This window comes from Epinephelus lanceolatus, chromosome 20 (assembly GCF_041903045.1).
Source record: "Epinephelus lanceolatus isolate andai-2023 chromosome 20, ASM4190304v1, whole genome shotgun sequence".
Lineage (NCBI taxonomy): Eukaryota > Metazoa > Chordata > Actinopteri > Perciformes > Serranidae > Epinephelus > Epinephelus lanceolatus.
In genome coordinates, this window is record NC_135753.1 from 16425745 (window position 1) to 16447851 (window position 22107).

At 41.9% G+C, this 22107-nt stretch overlaps 1 protein-coding gene across 4 annotated transcripts in view; it reads left to right on the forward strand.

Moving 5' to 3' along the window:
• The window catches only part of asap1b (ArfGAP with SH3 domain, ankyrin repeat and PH domain 1b), an 86729-nt gene that overhangs the window by 43264 nt on the left and 21358 nt on the right, over positions 1-22107 (forward strand). For all 4 annotated transcript variants that reach the window (XM_078162441.1, XM_033638395.2, XM_033638398.2 and 1 more), the window contains exons 7-14: positions 6104-6189; positions 8806-8881; positions 11169-11255; positions 12209-12309; positions 12453-12522; positions 15212-15299; positions 16172-16220; positions 20510-20676. In XM_078162441.1, the coding sequence (XP_078018567.1) occupies positions 6104-6189; positions 8806-8881; positions 11169-11255; positions 12209-12309; positions 12453-12522; positions 15212-15299; positions 16172-16220; positions 20510-20676 (724 nt within the window). The remainder of the gene's footprint in view (positions 1-6103; positions 6190-8805; positions 8882-11168; positions 11256-12208; positions 12310-12452; positions 12523-15211; positions 15300-16171; positions 16221-20509; positions 20677-22107) is intronic.

A 22107-nucleotide genomic window follows, 5' to 3' on the forward strand; every position in this document is an offset into this window, starting at 1 on the left:
TTCTCGTTGCAGCAGCACTGCTCCACCAACGCAGTGCTATTTTTGGTGTGAGCACTCACTTATTAAGGTCCTATATGTATATGTATGTAAAGTCTTCCTTACCAGCTGCACTTGGGGATTTTAAGCTTGAGTAGATTTTTTCTCTCAGATGATTTAAATAATTTATAGTATGTCTTTAACACTCATGCAGCTCCACATGTAGGGATTACAGCAGCCCCAAAAGATACAGCTGTAGCTACATTAATTCATGAGCAAGGTATGTCTCAACACGAGACTTAAACTGGTTGTTATGATGATTGTATGTCAGTGGATATCATGATTTAGAAAGTATAACACTGAACATCTCACGTAATGAGTATAAGTCAGATATTTGAGCAGCTCGCACTAAAGAGTCAAACTGTTTGCCTTTAATTCAAGTGTTTTCAGATGTTCCTCTGGTTCTGTAAACTTGTTTGCTTCTAAGCATGTTGTGACACTGTTTGATTTCTCTTTGGTATTAACGTTCAAAGACTAACGCTTAAAGAAATCTGACAGCTAGAATTAAGTGTAAAACAAATGTGGGCTCTCTGTGTGCCCAAGAGAATCAGAACAAACTGTTAGAGCTCACTCCGATTTGCCAAAAACCTCTCTAGTGGTGGGTGGTGACGCCTACGCCTTGTTCACTGTTTTATCCTGTTAGGATTTTTTACTCAAATTACATAATGGACCAATGGCTGTTGCACTGCTGTTGGTTGTGTGAATTATTCACTACAGAAACTTGCTGCAGTCCTTTTGTGCCCTGCTACACTGATCTGCCCTCTTCTCACAGTGACTCAGAGAGGTTTCCTCGCCCACATTTTCCACCTGTGTTCTTATTCTATTACAGACCACGTTTTTAATTAAATCAGGTTTATTTACATTTACGTTTTTTAGGCAGTGCTAAACACAGACAAGGGGAACAGATAATAATACAACTGGATCATACCTATGTTCTCAGGGTCCGCTGTCTCTTGATAAAAACTGAAATTGCAAGAGTTTAAGGGCTTTCAGCCCCACAGCAAAGTGATATGAACTTTAGATTGCAGTTTGAAAGGTAAAAATTCCGTTCAGCCATTGCAACGATATCCATGTTTAAAGTCAGAGAAGGCGTAGGTGTCACAGAGTATAACATCACTTTGCTTTAAGCTGTAGGTGGGTGATTTCAACATATTGACCTAAGGAAACATACACTGAACATTTGACCTCAGGAAAAAACCTTGCTGAGAACATAAAACCCTTTCATGAAAGGTTTCCTTAATGAGTCATATTAAGAGGTTATCGAGCTGGGGAACACAGAACCTTGGAAGCATAGGTACGCTCCCAATATGAGATGGAAACAAGTCTGCAGCCATGCTAGCAGCTCTGTGAAGCTATACCAGGTCCCCAGGCACACTCATAAGCCTTGCACTTTTTTCCCAGTGGTCACTTGCAGTATTACAATAAAATCCCCTGTGGCCCAAAAAGCATTTTCCCCATAGACTCCAATTGTAAAAGAGTAAAACAGTTGACAGGACACCTCCAGCCTCCAAAGGTCAATTATGAATCTCTCTGTTCTGAATTTTTGTGACATGATCCCAGTGCAAAGTCTCTGAGCTGATAGAAGCTCTTCTAGAGCCTCGCAGTGCTGGCCTGGTATATGTGGTACCTTCTTTCTGACCTCAGCAGGGAGAAAAGGGTATTATCTGAGTGGTTGGGATCCTTAATGATTCTCCTAGCCTCATTCTTGCAGTGCCTGGTCCAAACATCCTCAAGGGTAGAGCAGTGCCTAATAAATATTCAGCCAAATGAACCACTCTTTGCCGGGGCAGGGCCTTGTGCTCCTGTTTGGTGCTGTTTTCGTACCAGGCAGTGCTGTTCTCCGTCAGGATGCTCTCGATGGTGCAGGAATAAAGATTTCTCAGTATTTGAGGGCATTTTGTCACTCCTAATGTCACATTTACACTGGCATTTACACAAAGCTGTCGTGTTAAAGATCAGTGGGACATCCACATGGCCCGTTGCAGAGCCTGCAGCAAATCAATAAAAGTTCACAGCATGGGCGAAGCAGCTTTGACGAGCCATGCTGCTGGCGCATCACACAGGACGGCACTCCACATGTTAACAGTAATTAACCTTGATCCATGTCTCAAACTATGGGTACTTGAATTGAAGAGAACTGGGCCTGAAAAGTCCTTGAATTTAATGTTGAAGAAGGTTTGGAAACCCTGCAAAGTACTGTGAAGGTTGATGGGAATGTCATTAGTTTTGCAGGTAGTCATAAAATCAACAACATCAGTAGCGACTTAAAAAATGACTTCACCAAAGTTATTGCAGGAGTACAAATCTGCTGCCATCCAATAAAAAGCTCTCATCTCAAACAGCAATTTATCCCTCTCAGTAATAGTTCCTAGGAGGCCAGTTGCTGAGTTGCTTGGTTGCTGTGTTCAGACCATTTCAGCAGAGTGCCTGGAGAAGGGAGCACAATTTCAGACACTCTTAAATGAAATATTATTGTATCACATAGATTTATAGGGCAAAAGTTTATATTAATAGATTACTATTCATGGGCTTACTTGTGCTTGATAAGTTTTGGAGGATGTAAATAGGAAGTATAATGTTGCTCTGGATTAATCATTTGCAGAACTTTGCATGTTCGTGCTCTGTCTTACAGCATGATGCTGATGTGTTGTCCTCGTAGGACTGCACGAGTCCTCTGAACAGTGCCTGTTGGTTGTTCTAAGATAAAAACAAAAGGCCTTTGTGGTTTTGGCCACTTGTTACTGCACCAGCCTCACTGTAAATGGTAGTTAGATGACTCTGTGGTTTCAAGGATTTGCCCTAAAAAGCACTTAAGGGCTCTATTATAAGCACATAATTGACCTGTTTCTATACATATATGATGTGATAGTTTCAGGTCAAGGGAAGTTCAGTGTTCAGACCAAAAATAATGAGTTTGGGAAACCAGATATCTCACTAGCTGCTGCTGTATTTATGGAGTGTTTTCTAGTGATCCTCACTGTCAAAGCACTTTAGAGAGGAGCTTGTTAGGCCGCAGGAGTTTAAATTGTTATCACTGTACCTCAGTATTGCACGCTATGATGATTTACACTAAAACAATGTAAATTAGTCAACTGTCAGAGATCTTGTTATTCCATATGTCATGGTAGCTACCCCAGTAATATCCTCAGTTGAATTTTTGCCATCAATAAGCAGGATAGGGCTATGGTAATATATATAGATTTTTGCATCGATGCAGCAGAGTTTCTTGATTTATCAGGGAATTAATTAACTGGGTTTGCCAAAACTTTAGTCCATGTCTGGATATTTTGAGTTTATTATGAAGAGAAATTACTTTACTGAGATAAAAGAGCTGAAACAGTTACTGCAACTATTATGTTAATCAATCAATCAATCATTTGAGTAGAACTTTGTTAGAAATGCCAAACATTTTCTGGTCCCCTTTTATGCTGTATGAACAGATTTGCTGCCCTTTGAAACCTCCATACTGGCGACAGATGTGACTGGAGGCAATATGTTTTTTGGGGCTGTCCTTCCATCCCATTCTTGTGAACAGGTTATCAGGAATGCTTTGTAGGAATTTTTCTCAAATTTGGCACAAACGTCCACTTGGTCTCAAGGATGAACTGATTAGATTTTGCTGGTCAAAGTTCACTGTGACCTCACAGAACATGTTTCCACACAGAAATATAACAGATAAAGTGGTGACACTTCATATCCAAAAGGTCAAAGGTCAACTTCACTGTGACATCATAATGTTCTACAAAACTACTGTTTAGTGTCATAACTCAGGAACAGAAGGGGAGACATTTTGTGAGATACTGAATTGGTGACTCTTTTCTTGGGTGTCCACCTTGTTATTGTGTATAGATCTTCTGTGCTGCGTGGTTGAAGATGTGTGTGAAGCATCCATGTTTTAGAATTTGTAGCTTCTTTGCAGCAACATCCATATTTAAAGTATTGTCAACTGTCATGGCTACATATGAGTCTGGACAGACATGGATGTAAACTGTAACTTGACTGGTTGGCAGAGGCAAAAAGCTGCAAGGCAATAATAGATAGTAGTTGTCATTTATGGTTGTAAACAGCATATTTAGCCTCTGTGTTTTTGAATTAAAAAAGGCATTTTCCAGAGCTTTTTGACATTTGGTAGAGTAAAAAATGTAATCAATTTATCAAGAAAACAGCTGGTATAATAGTTGTTAATGGTAATAACTCAGCTGCAGCCTACAAGATAAACAGCACTGATTATTATCACAGTGTAAAAATGACACATACTGTTATACAGAGGATTTTATCCATATCGCACAGTGAATATCTACCTTTTACAGTCTCTGAAGCATTTGCTGAATCAGACCTAGGGTGTTTTTTTAGTTTTGTTTTTTGCTTAGAATATATTTATTGCATCTTTAACATAAAACACAGAACAGAATAGCTCAGACATAACATGGTGAATAGAAGGAGTAGTTGAAAATAAGAATATAAGGGAAAAATGAAAAAAAGAAGAAAAAAACAGGAAGTGTAGAGAGAGCTGATTTAGAAAACCCCTGCAATGTAGAGGATGACAGTGTTGTTCCAACGTACTTTAAGTTAGGATCCCAAACTTTATAAAAAGCCCCTACTGAGAATTGAAGCATACAAGAGATATAGTCCTTGGAAATACACTGCATTATAAGATTGTGCCACGACTTTTTTGTTGGAGCAGCCTCCGTGGTCCAGAGCAGCAGAATACTTTTCCTGGCAGCAAAATTTAAAAGATTGAAAAGTCTCTTGTGTTTAATATTTGCAATATGACCATCCGGGAGTCCAAGTAGGAGGCACATAGAGTCCAATTCTCAGACCTAGTTCTGTGTTACGTAATTGACAATGTTACGTGATGTATCTGTAATTTTAAGCTTGTATGTCTATAAGATTTTGTACCAATAAAAGAGGAGACAGAATAATCACAAACATTAGAGATTTCCTAAATCAAACGTCATCATGGCTGGAAACACCAGTGTTGCTGCTGCTGTTGTGTGTGTGTAGGACAGTTGCAGCAGTCAGTGGTACAATCTGTTCATCCCACTTAACCTCATTTCTCTGTGTATGCGTGCACTCTCTTGCTCTCACGCTCTCTCCCCCTCGCTCTCCATGTTACTCAATCACCAGATTACAGGATGCTCTCACTCTCTCACCCTTTTCATCCCCGTGCTGCCAGTGAAGGAGTGCGGAAAGGCAGGGCTCAGCAGGCTGCATTATGTCCCACTCAGACATGGCAGCAGTGCGAGCGACGCTGCTCATTCACACAAAAGAGTCCAAACACGCACATGCGGCAGCGCTCTCCAAAACACTGAACCCACACAGGGCTCAGACAAAATGTAGATAATCTCCCATCCAACAGGCGCTGTCAGCCAGACAAAGGGACAACACATGCATGCATATATGCACATACACATGCGCTCATGCGTATGCTAACACATGCATCCACGCAAAGGATATAAGGAGCAAATTGACACTGTATGTTGGCGTCAGAAGCTTTTGTGTCGTAGATTAAATTTTGCTGTGGGGCTGAAAGTGGTCTTGACTCTTTGTAAATCTCTGTGGATTGGCATGATGTGGGATTAGCTCAGATTAAGATTATATTTTGTTCGTTTGTTTGGTGGAGCGCTGTCTGAAGACTCCTCATTTGTTTTGAATCCGCAGACACCGAGACTGAGCGCACAGGCTACAAAGCACTTCCTCTGGAGGCTGTTCTCCCTTTTCTTATAATGCTAATGTAAAATATTTCTCGTCATCCTTTTGAAATTTATTTAGATCAAGGCAGACGGGAGGGTATTCTCTTGTACTGCGAGTGTGTTTACCAGTCTGTTCCCCACACCCACAGTGTCGAGGCAGTCTCTGCGTGTGCATCAAAGCCTCCATAAAACACTCACATGCGATTACCATAATGCAAAGTGTTCATACTCGTAAGTGTCCATGGCAGAGCAGAAGTCTTTATTCTCTGTGTAAAAGCTCTGCCACATTATGCCTCATTATACCAAAAAAATCCTTTAAACACACCCTGAATTTCAACTCCAGGCTGAACTCTGCACCTCTCTTTGCTTTGCAGTACCTGATCAAAGTAAATGAGATCAAGACCAAGAAAGGAGTGGACCTCCTCCAGAACCTGATTAAGTATTACCACGCACAGTGCAAGTAAGTACCACCTTAATCCCCCTGAACCCGAATGTATGAAGCCCCCCTGTTGTGTGCATCACACCCACTTAGAGATGTATTTCAGAACACGCCAAAGAAAATGGCTGTGCCTCTCTCCTTCCTTGCAGCCCTTAATGTCAATTTTCTATCTCCTGTATGATTCACAGATCTTGAGGGTGCACAGTCATATATAAAGCTCTCATAAATATACACAGGTCATCATACAGATATGTCCTGACAGCTGTGGGGTTTGGTGGGTAAATAAGTGGGCGCGCTCCTTTCCAGAACCGCAGTTCACAACGGCCTGTGACAGGATGACAAATTTTTGCTCAGCGTTGCTAGGTCCTGTCATAACACTGGGGCAAAACAATATACTTCCACCATTTAATCTGTTCAACCTGGGTCCTGATGGATAGAAAAACTGCAGGGGTGATGGATTAGAAGCATAAAAGCAATCGATGGGGAGCTGTGGGACGATTGTGTGACTGCTCGCTGTCAGAAAGAAGAAAACAATTTGTTTTCATTTTTGAACCACTTCATTCAACTAATTAAGGATGGTAATTAAAAGGAAATTTGGGTGTTTGTCAGCCCGACCAAGGGAGACATGGATTCTTGCAAGAACAGCATTGATCAGGGTGAGATGCCGACAGCCTTCCAAAAAACTTAAAAGCAACAGAAATCATCTGAAATCATCTTTTATTGGCAGGCAGTAAAAACAACTCGGTGTGTTGCTTGTCATTTTATTTTATTTAACTATTTTACTAATTTACAGACACATTACTCATCCAGCATGCACACAAGCTACATGAGAGACGAGGACATCTACATCGTTGGACCTAAAATAATGTTACAACTATAGCCACTTTGTTAGCCTCCAGGTCGCACATTAGCCATAATAGCTAGAAAAAAGAATACTTTGCAAGATGGCTAAGGTGTTATTTTCAATTTTCATGTGAGCTTGTTGTAGATTTGTGACATACTTTCCTTTGGCGGGTCTGGTTCTTGACTTCTGGGGGTCATCTTTGCATATTTTGAAACTATTCCAGACACCTGACACTTGATTTATGGGCTATTTGGGATTTTTCGGTTAATTCAAGGCTTTGAAGCATTTGAGTCAGCCCTAGTATGTATCTAACTGATGCATTCTCAAAGTAACTTTTCTGCCTTCTTGGCAAGGTTACAACTGAAAAGGAGATTCCATGTCAGTTGTTTTTTATCTGGTTAAATAAATAAATAAATAGTGAATAAAATGTCAGAAAATAGTGAAATATTCACTGTGTAATTTCCCAGAGTCCAAGGTGACATCTTCAAATAGCATGTTTTATCCAACCAACATACCAAAACTCCAAAGCTATTCAGTTTATTATCATGTATAACAAAGAAAAGCATCAAGTTGTCACATTTAAGAATCATGAAGCAAGGAAGTGTTTGACTTTCTTGCCTAAAAAATGACTGAAACACTTATTCGATTATCACAATAGTTGCCAATTAATTTGTGTTGATCAACTAATCGATAAATCGACAAATTGTCGAAGCCAGAGGTATAGATTTTGGAGGGGAATGCAGACGGCACGTCCCCTTCAATATTTTGAACATGCATTTGTCCCCCTAAAAACATAAAAGTAGCAGGGGACTTTAATTTTGACAAAATTTAATACGTTTGCACCATAAATCGATGCAGAAAAGACGCAAATTGGTGCATTAAAATTCCCCAGAATGCAGGAAAAAAGTGTTTGATGCTCAACATTTTTTGGCGAAGACCCCCAAACCCTCACTTCACATTCGTCCCCTCCCCATTGTTGAAACAGAATCTGCTCTCATAATGTAGCTCTATTTGAGAAGCTGTCAGAGTCTCCCACTCCTCGCCCCAGTGAACATCATTCTTGTTGGAGTCCATATATTCCAAATCTCTACAACAGAGATGATGGGTAAAATGTTTTTATGATTATTTCTCACAATGATTACAGAATCCCCCATTACATGATAAGTAAAAGAAATGCTGGATACATTTATAACTGTACAGTGCAGCAAAATGCGCAAAAAGTCAGCCGAGGTGAATCCTGTCTATACCTGCAGAATCAACACTTAATACATCCTGTCATTCTGCAAGGCCGTCAGTACTTGACATGGAGCGCTGAATGGAGTGGGAGGAGAGCTGCGGGATCCTCGATGCACAGATTAAAAGAAAACAAGCAGAGGAGAGATGTGACAGAGAAAGTAATGAGCAGAGGAAGGGAGAGGTGGAGGCAGGGGGTGGAGAGAGGGAGGTCATTAGCGGTGATTTGCGGCTGCGGCGCTGCATCGAGGTGTGTAACACCGACAGATCTGTGATGGATTTCAGGATGGGCTAAGCACCTCTGCAGATCTGCCGCAGACACAGCCAGCTACGGTTTCTGTGCCAAGAGCCAAAGGCGCCAGAACAAGCCGAGCTATACATTAAACATAAACTGCACCAACCTCCTCTCTCTGCGTGACCTTCATAGTAGCCAAAAGCAGCACAGCGCAGCACCTGACATTTGCAGAGTAGTAATTCCCATAAATGACGGGCTTGTCTCTCATATTTATTCCAATGCATGTTAAATGTCAGCAAGATTCACATGTACCTTTGTTCCCTAGTTTCTTCCAAGATGGCTTGAAGACAGCGGATAAGCTGAAGCAGTACATTGAGAAGCTGGCAGCTGATCTCTACAATGTAAATACTCACATCTTTACCTTTTCTACTCTTCCTATGCTTTTCTTTTCCACAGAGTCAAAGCTGATGTATGTTTGTGTACATGTACTTTTCAATGCTTACCTTTTTTTATCTCAGTTAAATCAATACAGTTGTTTTGGCAAAAAAATCTCACCTCAAGGTCCACTTACTAGCTTGTCTTGAATTTCATGCATCTCTAATTTAGCAGAAGAATTTGCGATAAAGGCTCAGGGAAAAGCTAGTAAGTGGACCTCAAGGTGAGATTTGACTTTCTCCAAGGTAGAGAATAAAGTTGCACGATTATACAGTTCATGATTCGTATAAAGGTACCTTCAGACTGCAGGCAAAAGTGGCCCAAATCAGATTTATTTGCTCATATGTGACTCAGATCTGTTTTTTTCCTTCATAACAGTGTGTCATATCAGAATTAATGCGACTTTTATGTCACTTGCCTGAATCAAGTGTCTTGCCGCAGCGGTCTTGTGGAGAAGCTCTGACACATGTAGATAATTAAAAGTAGCCCCTGACATCCTGAAATGTTGGATGAAATCTGTCTCAGTGAAGCCATTTACATCACGATCCCGCCACTCCTGGCTCCAACTCCACATCCACACACACACCTCCGTACAGACGTAGCAGCAGTTGCTTCACAGAAAGCCATTATTCAAAACTTGGCTCTCTTTCTCCTTGTCCTCGTCCTTGTTATCATCTGCTCGTTAATTTGCTGGCGTCCTCTGCACATCAGCTTATAAATGGAACTGTAAACGCTGGCTCGAGTGGCCTCCGTGTTTACTTCCGTATGACAGCGTGCTGCGTTCGATGTCTTTGTTATTGTTCTTTTACGCATGCAGGTCAATTCAGGAAAATGTGACCAGTTCAAATTGGAATCTGATATCGGCCACTTTTAAAAAAAATAATGTGAACATAGCCTCAAAGTATTTGCATTAGCCCTAAAAGAAATGACTAGATAAAAGGGCCATGCATCACAATAAGTAATTGTAAAATGATGGCTCTCAGTGAAGCAAGTTTAGCACTCCATCACAGACAAATGTTTGAAAGCAATGAGCCTACACTGACTGCTCACCACCATTTCTTATTTACAGTACCGCTCTGCTTTCCCCTGAAGCAGCAGTTTTATCAGGGTATAATGCTCCTGCAGTTGTTATATGGACGGAAAGTAGCACATCTGCAGCAACTGTCATGATTCAGAATCTCCTGGAAACTCGTAGACCTCACATATCCAAAGATGGCAACGCCTGGGAAAGTAGATGTCAGACAGAAGATCCTCACACTGTACTGATCCCTCCCAATGACTTTCATTTATTCAGTCAATCATTTATGTGTCACACAAATTGATACAAGGTAGAACTCAGCTCCTTTAACTTGTGCATTGCAGTTTAGTCTTTTTAGCCTCTTTTTACACTGTAGTCTGCTGCTTTATAATTTTCCATGCTTCCAGACCGGCTGCAACGTGTGTTTATGGCAGTGCAGATGGTTCTGGTAATTATGGTTTCTGGTTGTGGAATGAGTTAACCTAAGTTTTGCGTTCAGTCGCTTTTGTTGTTTTACAAATTAAATCCACCAGACTCTGATAGGCTCTGTCTCTTGTGACACTGGGGGGATGCAGTGTAGTTTGTTTACATATCTTGACCTCAACAAGATGGCCGCATGGTCGCTCCTCCCAAACATGGGCAGCAACTCTGCCTTGTGGCCCAGGGTGAGCATGGGACAGTTCCTCACATTCCCCCTGTCACACCAGTCCTCATTCACCATTAAGCAGACACCTCCTCCCTTTCTCTTACCAGAGTCCTCTGCCATGTCAGATTAAAGGGTCACCTGGTAGAATCGCACTGTCCGGTATTCCAGGATTTGGCAACGTTTCAGTGAAACAAAGGATGTTACAGAGCTACATTTTGATCTAACAGAGATCTCACAGAGGCTGACACTTCGGAGCTGTCAGCACAGTGTCTGGATCTTCTCTCTGAGTCCTGCTCTTTGTCTTTGATCAGCATAAAAAGTTTTTGAGATGTGCGTTCTCACTGTTTGCTAATGCCTGGGAAAGTCTCACAACTCTAGTGTGAGAGGTGTCATGTAAATTACAAAATAATGTGAAAGTTTAAAGTGTATCTTCAAAAAAGAAAGTAAAGTGAAGTCTGCACATTTATTTTGTAATGGAGAAGTTGATTTCAGTCTTGGTATTTTTATTTGTGCAATAACCTTCTCTATGTCAATATCTCCCAGTTCTGCCGGTGCATCTTTTCCTCAGTCCTGTATTTGTTCTCCTCAGATCAAACAAACTCAGGATGAGGAGAAGAAGCAGCTGACTGCCCTGCGGGATCTGATCAAGTCCTCCCTTCAGCTGGACCAGAAGGAGGTAGGCAGGTCACTTTCAGAGACACTCAGTCACATTTAAACGTGTAGCAGGACCAACCAAAACTTAGACATACGGGGCTAAACACAACAATAGCAGACCTCACACCAGTCGTATTGCTCCAGCTGCCGCACAGACATGTTGTTAGAGACTGATGATTTGACACTCCTATCACACTTTTTTTTTACCACACACCTCCTCTCACTCTGGCCACTACCAGGTTTGGAGCTTGTCTCCTGCAGCACAGAGCGAGTGCCCAGTGCTGTACCATGCTGGTAGCCAGTGTGTGGTAGGCTTTGCTGGTGACCAGTGTTGTGCCTCACTGGCTGCTCAGTGGAGAGCCACTCACTGCCCGACTTAACACCACATCGCATCACACTTATAACACTGCCAACCCCGGATAGTCTGCTGCGGCTTGTTCTCACACATTCTCTTTCTCTGTCCGCTGCTCTGCATGATAACAATGTACATAGTCTTTCACTTTTAATTTACACTTCCTGTAGCTTCTCTTGTTAATAGCACCCACGGTAAGCACGTTATGTAGAAAGTGAAACACACGAGACTGCAGTTTTGGTCGGCACATTGGCGGGCGGCACACTCTTTCACACCCACGTCTGCACCTGAGCTGGATCTTTCACACCTCTCCCCTCTATCTTCCCCCTACTGCCTTCTGCTTGTCTGGAATCAAGTCTAGAAGAGTAAGTGCTGGTGCATGCTGAGCATGCTGGCATCTGTCTGTTCTGCTTGACACTAGAGTGGTTTGGCCCTGTAGAGGCTTCAGAGCATGCCCTGTAGTGTTAATTTTCCTGTTATCACTTTTGAGAAGAGACTTTGATGTTAGAGGAGTTTGTAGTGTGTTTGTGTGCATGTTGCATGTCTTTCAGCAGCTTCTCTGTACTCCCTGAGTGTTAAACATTGGTGTTTTGTGTTTGCACGTATCGTGTGGATTCGCACAGGACTCGCAGAGTAAGCAGGGCGGCTACAGCATGCACCAGCTGCAGGGAAACAAGGAGTTTGGCAGTGAGAAGAAAGGCTACCTGCTGAAGAAGAGTGATGGGTAAGCTGTTAGCACAGCCATTATTTAAAAATGCTGCGGAGCACCATTCATGTTGCATTAAAATTTAAAGTGCACGCAGAGAGAAAAGACATGACAAGTCCTCTCCTAATGTGCCCCCCATCCCCTCCACCTCTTCTTCACAGGCTGAGGAAGGTGTGGCAGAGGAGGCAGTGCTCAGTGAAGGCGGGCATGCTCACCATCTCTCATGCCACAGTGAGTCCAACACACACACACACACTGACTGTGCGGATCAAAGGGAGAACATCATGCGGGGAGGTTGTGTTGGGCTGTCTCAATCTGGAGGCTGGCAGAGTGGAATTGACATAGATGGGTTGTCATGGCAACCCTACCCCCCTCCCCTCTCTCTCTCTCATTGCCCCTCCCCCCTCTGCCTGCCGGTGACTCATCTCAGAGCGAGTGTGAGCGTACTGTATATGCTGGCAAGTCTGTGGGGTCGTCTCCACTCTGGTGCAGCAGCAGTGGCTGCTGTGCAGTGTGATATTTTCTTTCCTGTGCGAGCTGCAGGAATCTAGAAACTGCATTCAAATCTGAATTAACTCTGTAACACTGTCTGTCATCTGAGTTATAACCTCCCGCTGAGCCTCGAACAAAGAGAGCTGCTGGACTGAGGAGCTTAGCACAATCCATAAGTTTAGCTTATTGTGGCAGAGCAGTGGCAGGTGTCTCATCAGGCACAGATGTAAATCCAGTTGGCGACTTAAAAAGAAAAACAGGAAACATTTCATTTGGATTTAGGGATTAACAAGGTATGGTCTGTGTATTTTGGCGGTCAACCTGACTGTCAATATACTCTAAAGTTGTCAAATTACATCATCTAGAGTATTGGAAAACATACAATATGTAATTTTCTGCCACTAGGGGTCTCTCAGTTATAACAATAACAAAAGACGGGACAATGCAGTTAATTGTGAAGGAGGTTTTTTCACTAGGAGTCGAATTATCCATAGAGGTCTCTTCCTCTCTAAAACAAATGGACCCAGTGATTTAAACTGGTTAAAACACTGAATAAAACAGTTTCATGCTAAGTGTTTCTCAGACACTTTTCAGCAAGGAAGAGGCCAGAGCAGAGCTGCTGCTAACGTCTCTGTTGGTTTCTCTGATAACTTAAGATACAAACTTGCGATGACTAAATCCATCATCAGGTTAAAATGTACAGATAAAAACAACAAAGACCTAAAAAGATACTTGATCTCAAAAGATGTGGTTGAAAACCTGGTAAAGAGTCAATTTATGACTGACAACCACAACCAAAAATCAAAAATAATAGATTTCTATGAGTTTAAAAGTTGTCTGAAACATTTTGGATAATGTATGTGCACAGCTCAACAATATTTTTAACATTGGCATAGTAGTTTTTACACATTTAATGCAGAAAAGTTATAAATTGTATGTTTAAAAGAATCTCCTAAAAGATGCCAGAAGATTTTGACCTGACAAGGATCTTTATGTCTGCAAACCAAGTTAACGCCTTCGAATTTAGGGAAGGTCATCTGATTTATACTAGCAATGGTACTATTAATGTCATTCAACCAGATAAGGTGGCTTAACTCATGTTATTGTGAAGCAAAAAGCAAACAGAAGCTCAGTTTGTGAAAGGCAGCAAATCTTCAACAGTCGTTTGGTAAGTAGCTATTAAAGTCATTTGGAGAGGATTTGAATTTCTATTTTTATTCTCAGTTCTTATCATTTTGGCACTGCTGATTTTCCTTTGGCGCTAGCTGAAACTTCTTGGGGGGTGCCAAAAATTCCTTTGCGGAGGAAAAACCCTGGTAAGCCTGGTGAAGTTGGCACTCGGGCGGCTTTTTACCAAGAGACACAGCTGGATGTACCATGGTAGGGAGGATAAGCTGTGGCAGTGCGTAATGACTGATAGATCTGACTGAGCCTCTGCATTTCTAGTGGGCACATTTGCCGCTTTTAGTGTGAGGGTGTGAGCTCAATTTGAACCTTCACACAGCTGCTGCCTAAAACGTGATGATTCTGAGAAGCTCAGGGGGAAGTGGTTGTCTCACATATGATATGAAAGGTTTCCTTTTGTTCAGCCGAGCGATGGAGGGACTAAATCTTTAACCTTTAAATCTTTAATCTGTCTTCTCTTGGTAGTTGTGCGAGAGCTTATAATCATTCCTCTCTGTCTGGAAGCGGTTTACCGCCACGCCACGTTCTTTTTTTCTTTCCTCAGCCCTTGTGGCAGCTGAACTCTAGGTGACTCTAGTTGACATGGCGGCTTGCCAGCAGGCCAGCCGAGCTCCACGGCTCATCACAGCCTGTTAGCATTTCATTAGCACGTGCCCTGCCCCCCCCCCCTCCTCTGCCCGGGCACTGGCAGGAGACAATGCTCAGTATACATGTGCCAACTGGGCCCATTATTACAGTACACAGCCCAGCCAGCACGGTCCAGTTTCTTAATGGGGACAACTGAGTTCATGCAGTTTTGTCTTTTTTGTGACAGAATTCTGTAGCTTCATTATGTGAATATTCAAATTCCTGATTTATGCATTTGAAACACAGCAGTAGTGTTGAATAAAACAGAGATAAGTTGATAAAAAATACTACAGTAATTTTGTTTTACATTACTGTGAATTTAATATTTTGGTGTTTGGACCAAAATATCTAATAAAATGCCAAACGTTTGGTGGCTTCAGCTTCTTGAATATGAGCATTTGCTGCTACTTCCTGTTTTATATTGTTGTGAATTCAATATATTTGGGTTTTGGACTGTGGGTTGGACCAATCGAATCATTTGAAAACATTATCCTGGCATTTTCCACTATTTTCTGACATTTAATAAGTTGAAACAATAATAAGTTATTTAAAGAGACGCTCAGTTTGTTGTGATTGCATATTTCCTGTCTGACCTTCTGTCTGTTTGTGCTCGCAGTCCAACAGGCAGCCAGTCAAGCTCAACCTGCTCACCTGCCAGGTCAAGCCGAGTACCGAGGACAGGAAGTGCTTTGATCTCATTTCTCGTAAGTTTTCCTCTCGCATGCTGCACATTTCTCCACACGCCCAAACAGCTTAGTTATACACTGCGTATGTTAGTATGAGACAGCTGGGGATTTCCTGCCTTTAATAAACATCAAGGAAAACAAAACTGTGAAGGTACTACAGACTATTTTTAGACCACTTATCCAACAGGTAACACACAGCCAGTGAAGCGATATATTTAAATAATTTACTGTAATCTGTTGCTATTAGGATTGTGAAACGTAAGATAAGAAATTTGCTCACTTAAAGGGGACCTATGATGCAAATATTTAGATTCATGCTTGTAATTTGGGTTTCTACTAAATCACATTTATGTGCTTTATTGCTCAAAAAACACTTTATTTTCCTCATACTATCTGTGCTGGAACACCTGTATTAACTCTCTGTCTGAAACGCTCCGTTTTAGGACCTGTCTCTTTAAAAAAAAAAGAAAAAAAAAAGCCCAGTCCACTCTTATTGGTCGCTGCCTCTGGGTCTTTTTTATCTCTTCATGTCTGCAGTCATTGCAGGAGAGTAATGACTGTAACAGAGAATGGCATTACTTTCTATCATGAAAAATCCCCAATAGAAGCTTTTAAACATGACCGCACATGTTTGATTAGGAATATTTCTGAAATCTGTTATGATCTGATGTCAATTTGTTTCCTAAGTAGAAAAACTGTTGGAAAGAGTATTGAGAATAATCTGAAGCCTGAGGTTTTTGCTCACAGGGATTACTTTGTCAAACATTTACCTCATTAATTGAAACTTTGGCCACGTTTAATATGAATATTCGTCATTTTAACATTATATATGAGAGATAATGAAAAGCGTGATTGTTCCCCTTAAACATCTTTGTTTCTGTATTCCACAGATAACCGGACATATCATTTCCAGGCTGAAGATGAACAAGAGTTTGTCATGTAAGTACTGTAATAATACTGCTTAAAAACACATAAGATCTGACCACATTTACCTGAATCCAGTGAAAGAGTTTGTGTGATCACAAACTGTCACCTAATGGTTTTTATTAATGAAGGGGCTGGTTACTGGCTGCTCTTTGTGTCACTGCCATACTCAAAGGCAGGAAGTCACAGAGAGACTGTTGAGAGTGGGTGGCAGTGTGAGGATGGCAGTGGGATTTGTGGTCGGCAGTAATCCAGGTCGCTGTAACCTCATACTGTTGTTTCCCAGGCTGTCACACACACGTACATGTCGGTAGGCAGACACACACACACACATGCACAGACACGTAGCACTACAACAAATCTTTTATTAAATGATCACACACTGCTGTTCACGTTTCCTGTAAACTTTGTCGTCACAGCAAAGCAAACATTGTTATAGTATCTCTACCAAGTGATAAAAAGGTAGTTGTATGAAAACAAATGTCTGTCCTACGGTGTTGTTAGAGTTTTGCTCGCGTTAGGCTTCTTTCTCTGTTTCATGCACCTTAAAGTAGGTAAAACTGTGGCAGAAACCCTCACCCTGCTTCTGGGTAATGTAGGCGCCAGCTTTTATATTTCTGGTTCTCTTGCAATGATTTTTAAAATCTGTTTTTTAAAGCTGTTCACTGTGAGTCATCAATATTATAGGAGTGCAATGCTAAATCAACGAGAACTGAAGAGTCTTTATTTTGTGTCTTTGTGAGTTTGTGGAAATAATTTTTTTTTTCTCTTTTCTAGTTGGGAAGGTGGGTCAGAAATCTACTTGCCCAAAGTCAACTTTTACTTGCCCCAATACAAACAGTTTAATTTATTAGAGCTTATCAAATTACAACAAAGACTAAAGTTAATTGTCATCTTGTGATGTTTTTAGAACATTGACGTGCCTTTGAAAAACTACCCCATTTTATTCACCTTGCTCTCACTTGCACTGCAGGTCATAAAATTTGTGTTGATAGATACTGAGCATGTTCAGCTCTTGACAGAGATGACAAGGAAGCGAGATGGCTCACTCCTTTGCTACTTCCATCATCAGATCTAAGGAAAAAATGATGTATTTAATTCTTTTTTTTTTTGATGGGGGCATGTTAGTTGTTAGATTTACTAGCCTTTAACTAGCCACAGGCAATCAGGCGATGTTTATTGTTGAGCTCTGCATATTTTTTGTAGAAAGAATATCAGATGTAGGGGAGGTAACAGATTTTGCACAACTTCAGCTTTTGTTCAATTACATGTTGAGGGCTATGGTGAGAAAGGTAACGCTGGTGTCACAGACTTCATATGCATGTCTCTGGTATTCAGATGACGTCTCAGCCCTCAGGCCTTCCTCAAGAAAAACAATCCTGACTTGAACAGTCTCGACTGTTGATCTTAAAGAAGGCCCGAGGGCTGAAATGTCATCTGAATACCAGAGGAAAGTGTGTGTCTTGTTCCCTACTTTCAAGTCTGCTGCCAGTGATCAGCACCGCACTCCAACCCTTGGTGTGCAATACTTATATATATCCAATAAGGTAATGCTGACATTGCTTTTTTAGACATGGAATATCATGGTTATAATGTTTGTTCATTTATTTATTTTGATTTGGTATTTAATAAACCACAGAAGTCAGTTGAGAACCAATTCTCATTTACAGCAGAGCAACATAGATCTATGTACTGTGTTCCTGAGAAGCAAATTCAAAAACAGGCTCTTTATATCAAGAAGAATTATTATATAGAAAAATTACAGACATAAATAAGAACCCTTCTGCTGCATCTAAAGTCATCTGAACACTCAGAAAAACACTGAATCCCGTCAAAAACATTGTGAATCCTCCTGAGCTGTCTAGACTAAAAACACTCTTGAAACACACTTTGATTTGTGGCACTTCTCTGTTCCGGCCTTGCATGTTCTCAGTCTGATGCCTCGCTGTGGTCGAACACTCTGGATCTCCATGTACTTGTCGTCCTTTGGGATCCCGCTTGCTGCTCCTCACTGCCGCTTCAGTCACGCACCTCCAATTGCAGCAGCGGCAGCAGCGTCTTCATGGGATTTTCCATGAAATATTTAGTATTCCATAGGGCTCCCGCTTTGTGCAATCACACTCCCCCTCAATTAGGCTGGGAGCATATTATAATGCATAGCATAAGTAAACACATAAAGGCTTTGGCTCAGCATCTGTACACCTACGCATCTGTGGATTAAAATACCTCGGTTCTTCACACATTCTGATAAACTGACAATCTAACACATCGGTTTATGCGCCCACTCCCTGTCTGGCCTCTGCCTCTGCAGACAGGGTTGACTGACAATGACAGAGGAAGTGCTGACATCAGGCTCGTAAAAACCCAGTGTGTTGGTGCATGTGTGTGCATGTGAGTGTGTGTGTGTGAGGGCCAGTTCAGTGGGTAACACTGCAGGAGCAGATTGTGCATTGTAGAGAGCTGCAGGAGGCCATGTTTGAAGGGCAGCTACATCGTTTCGTATCTGCATGATTCTTAATAATAACAATTTGTGCGTGCGTGCGTGTGTGGGTGGGTGGGTGGTTGTGTGTGTGCGTGTATGTGTGTGCGTGTGATTTACCTTGTCAAAGTAAATAAATTTGCAGGCACAAAAAAACTGTCGAGGGAATTAGACACCTAATTTTAAAACAGCCATTTAAAAAAAGAAAATAGAAATAAGTCAAATTGAACTAATATCGTTATGATCTCAGTATTTATGGAAATAAGTTCTCCATGCGTCCTTTGTGCAGTTTAAGGGCCCTAATTTATGTGCAGCAAATAGCAGCACACAGGGCAGTGCAACTGTCATTGTTTCAGACTGATGCAGTTGTCATTTTTACAGCCCATCTGTGCACCCATGGGCGTGTAGGTCCTAAAATGAGGTGTGGTCAGGTGCATTGCTGATGTATTGCTATTTTGAGGCAGCAAAAAGCCATTGAGCCACTGACCAACAGGACCCTGGTGTAAACTCAATAGCACTGTATTTTCCTGCTATTTCAAGGCTGCATTGTTGAGATAGTAAGATGCGCTCATACACTCTGCTTGTTACACACACAGGGACATGTGGATGGGTTGCAGGTTGGTCAAACAATACATCATTAATTAGAAAAATATTAATTACATTCCTTATAATGTGAACATAGCAGAGAGCAGAGCTGCCATCCAACTCAAACTAAGAGAGACGCTGTGTGCATTTACACACATGGAGCAGCGTAACTTCATTGATTATTTCAGAAGCTAAAGGTTTAGTTCTGTTTCCTCTGTCAAGTATGTAACCAGAGTTTTTACTTTTGCTGCTGAAATGTCCCACAATATTTGCTGCGGGGACATTACTGCTCTGGAGAAAACAACTTGCTTTTCCAATTTGCCGAATCCACCATGCAAATAGCAGCACGCCAGCTGTAGGCACACCTGGCCTTTAAAAGGAAATGGGAAGACACTCTGATTGGTTAATTCATGTTATGCCCAAATACACCTATGATTAATTAAAGGACTAAATACAACCCCTTTCCCCCTTGTGCCTCACTTTGCGCCCAGATTATTAACTGGTAAAAGTGGAGTTCGACACGCCCCTAAATGCACTTAGGATGTGCACTTTAAACCATGCGCTATAGATTGTTTAAATAGGGCCCTCTGTCGAGTACTGCATCATATGTGTGTAATGGAGAATAACAGACTATTGTTCTTTGTAGCTAATAATGATATAAATCAACATCTTACTCTTTCTTAGATTTTTTTTTTGGGGGGGGGGGGGGGCATTTTGCCTTTAATGGACAGGACAGGACAAGTGTGAGAGGGGGAGAGAGAGAAGGGGGAATGACATGTAGCAAAGGGCCACAGGCTGGATTCGAACCTGGGCCGCTGCGGCAACAGCCTTGTACATGGGGCGCCTGCTCTACCACTAAGCCACCGACACCCCATCTTACTCTTTCTTTACTATAATTTACATTTTTAGTGATTTATTTCTATTTTTTGTAGAGTAGAAATGATTTGTTGATTGAGTCCCAGCTTCTCAATTGTGAGGATTTTCAGTTTGTTGTTTTTGTATCATTATGAACATTATGATGAACATTTGTCACAATTTATGGACATTTTTTAAACCAAACAACTAACTGATTTGAGAAAATGATCATTTTGTGGCAGTTGCACCTTGTTTTTTTATTTTAGCTGTGATGGTTATATGTCTTGGTAAAATAATTTTTCAATTGTGCTTTAAAATATGCATTATAAATAAAAATGTCTTATTATTAAAATTGATGTGATTATTGATGTGTTCCCTTGTGCAGCTGGATCTCGGTGCTGACCAACAGTAAGGAGGAGGCCTTGAACATGGCGTTCCGTGGCGAGCAGAGCAGCGGAGGCGAGGATGGTTTAGAGGATCTGACTAAAGCGATCATAGAAGACGTGCTGCGCATGCCAGGCAACGAACTCTGCTGCGACTGCGGGGCTGCAGGTGTGTACTGCTGCAGTTTGTGTTTCCAGAGAGGCCACTCACACATTCATATATATCCTCCTCCTGTTTTGTGCTTAGTCAACCCTCACCTTGTTACGGTAAAAGACAAACACCTTCACTTCAGCATTTTATGATTTCACTGTGGGCAAATGTTTTATTTAAAGCCACACACCTATCTGGATTCCTTTGCACTGTCACAGCTGCCCTGAACTCAGCGTCCTTCAGCTGGTAACTGAACAAGCCACAAATCCCCCTGCAGCCTTCAACAAACAACTGTGTGTGTGTGTGTGTGTGTGTGTGTGTGTGTGTATGTGTATGTGTGCGTGCGTGCAAGCTTTGTTAGCATTCAGGACACAACCCCATTTCAATCCTCCCCCACATTAGGAAGCAAAGCATCAGCACTTGAGAGTGGCGTAGACATTCAGGCCCTCTGACACTGAACACACTCACATACATACATACATGCATACACACTCACACACACTCCTCTGTCAACACAAACACACACAGCAGTTCACCGAGGGACCGACGGGAGGACTTTATTCTCTGAGGGTTAAAAAAAAAGCATTTCTACGCTTTGAGAAACAACATCATTACATCACGTTGTTACATAAGTCACACACGCTCCGTCGACCCCTGCAATCTGCAGAGAGGGGAGGTAATTTGTCATGTCTATACTCTTGTTGCTGCGTCCGTTGGTGTTCATGGTTTCAGTATAAAACACGTGTTCCAGATGTGGGTTTAAGCTCTTTTTCTGTTGTTTTTCTTTACAATAGAGTTTAGGAATTGCTCTGACAGGACTTCCTTTCCTCAGTGCATAAAACTAACTCAACGGTTGGAAGGTCATTGTAATGACTTTCAAAGGTCACCTCTGTGTTCCCTCTGGTCTGAGTAGAAAGAGGACAACTCCATCTCATTTGATACTCCCAGGATCTCCCTCTGTGCAACACAGCTTTGCAGCTTTAGCATTAATCAGCTATAGAGGTCACTGTGCGTCAGCTCGTCATGCCCAACATGCACTCTGTGACCTATCACCAGCCTGCATGTGGTTATGATGTGACAATGTGTGTGTGTGTGTGCGCCTGTGTTTCCGTGCATGACTCATTGGTTTTTTGGGCTGCCTTTGACGTTTCCACCGGCGTCTGCCTGGTGCTCACTTGTCAGATCCAAACAGAACAGCATCCCCGGCCTCACGGCATCAGCGAGCTCACAACCACTGCGGCACAGCTGTATGCTTTAAAGCTCACTTAAATCTCCTAGAACATCAGGCGGTGTCGTCAGTCAATAGCGGCAGGTTAGAGGGCGCTATGTGCTACATCGCAGCATGCTCATGCCCTTTGCTTGGTAGTAGGTTATGCAATGGGCTGTATCTCCCTCTCTGCAGTATGAGGTGACTGTGCTCACTGTTTGTGCCTACGACAGTCCTCTAGT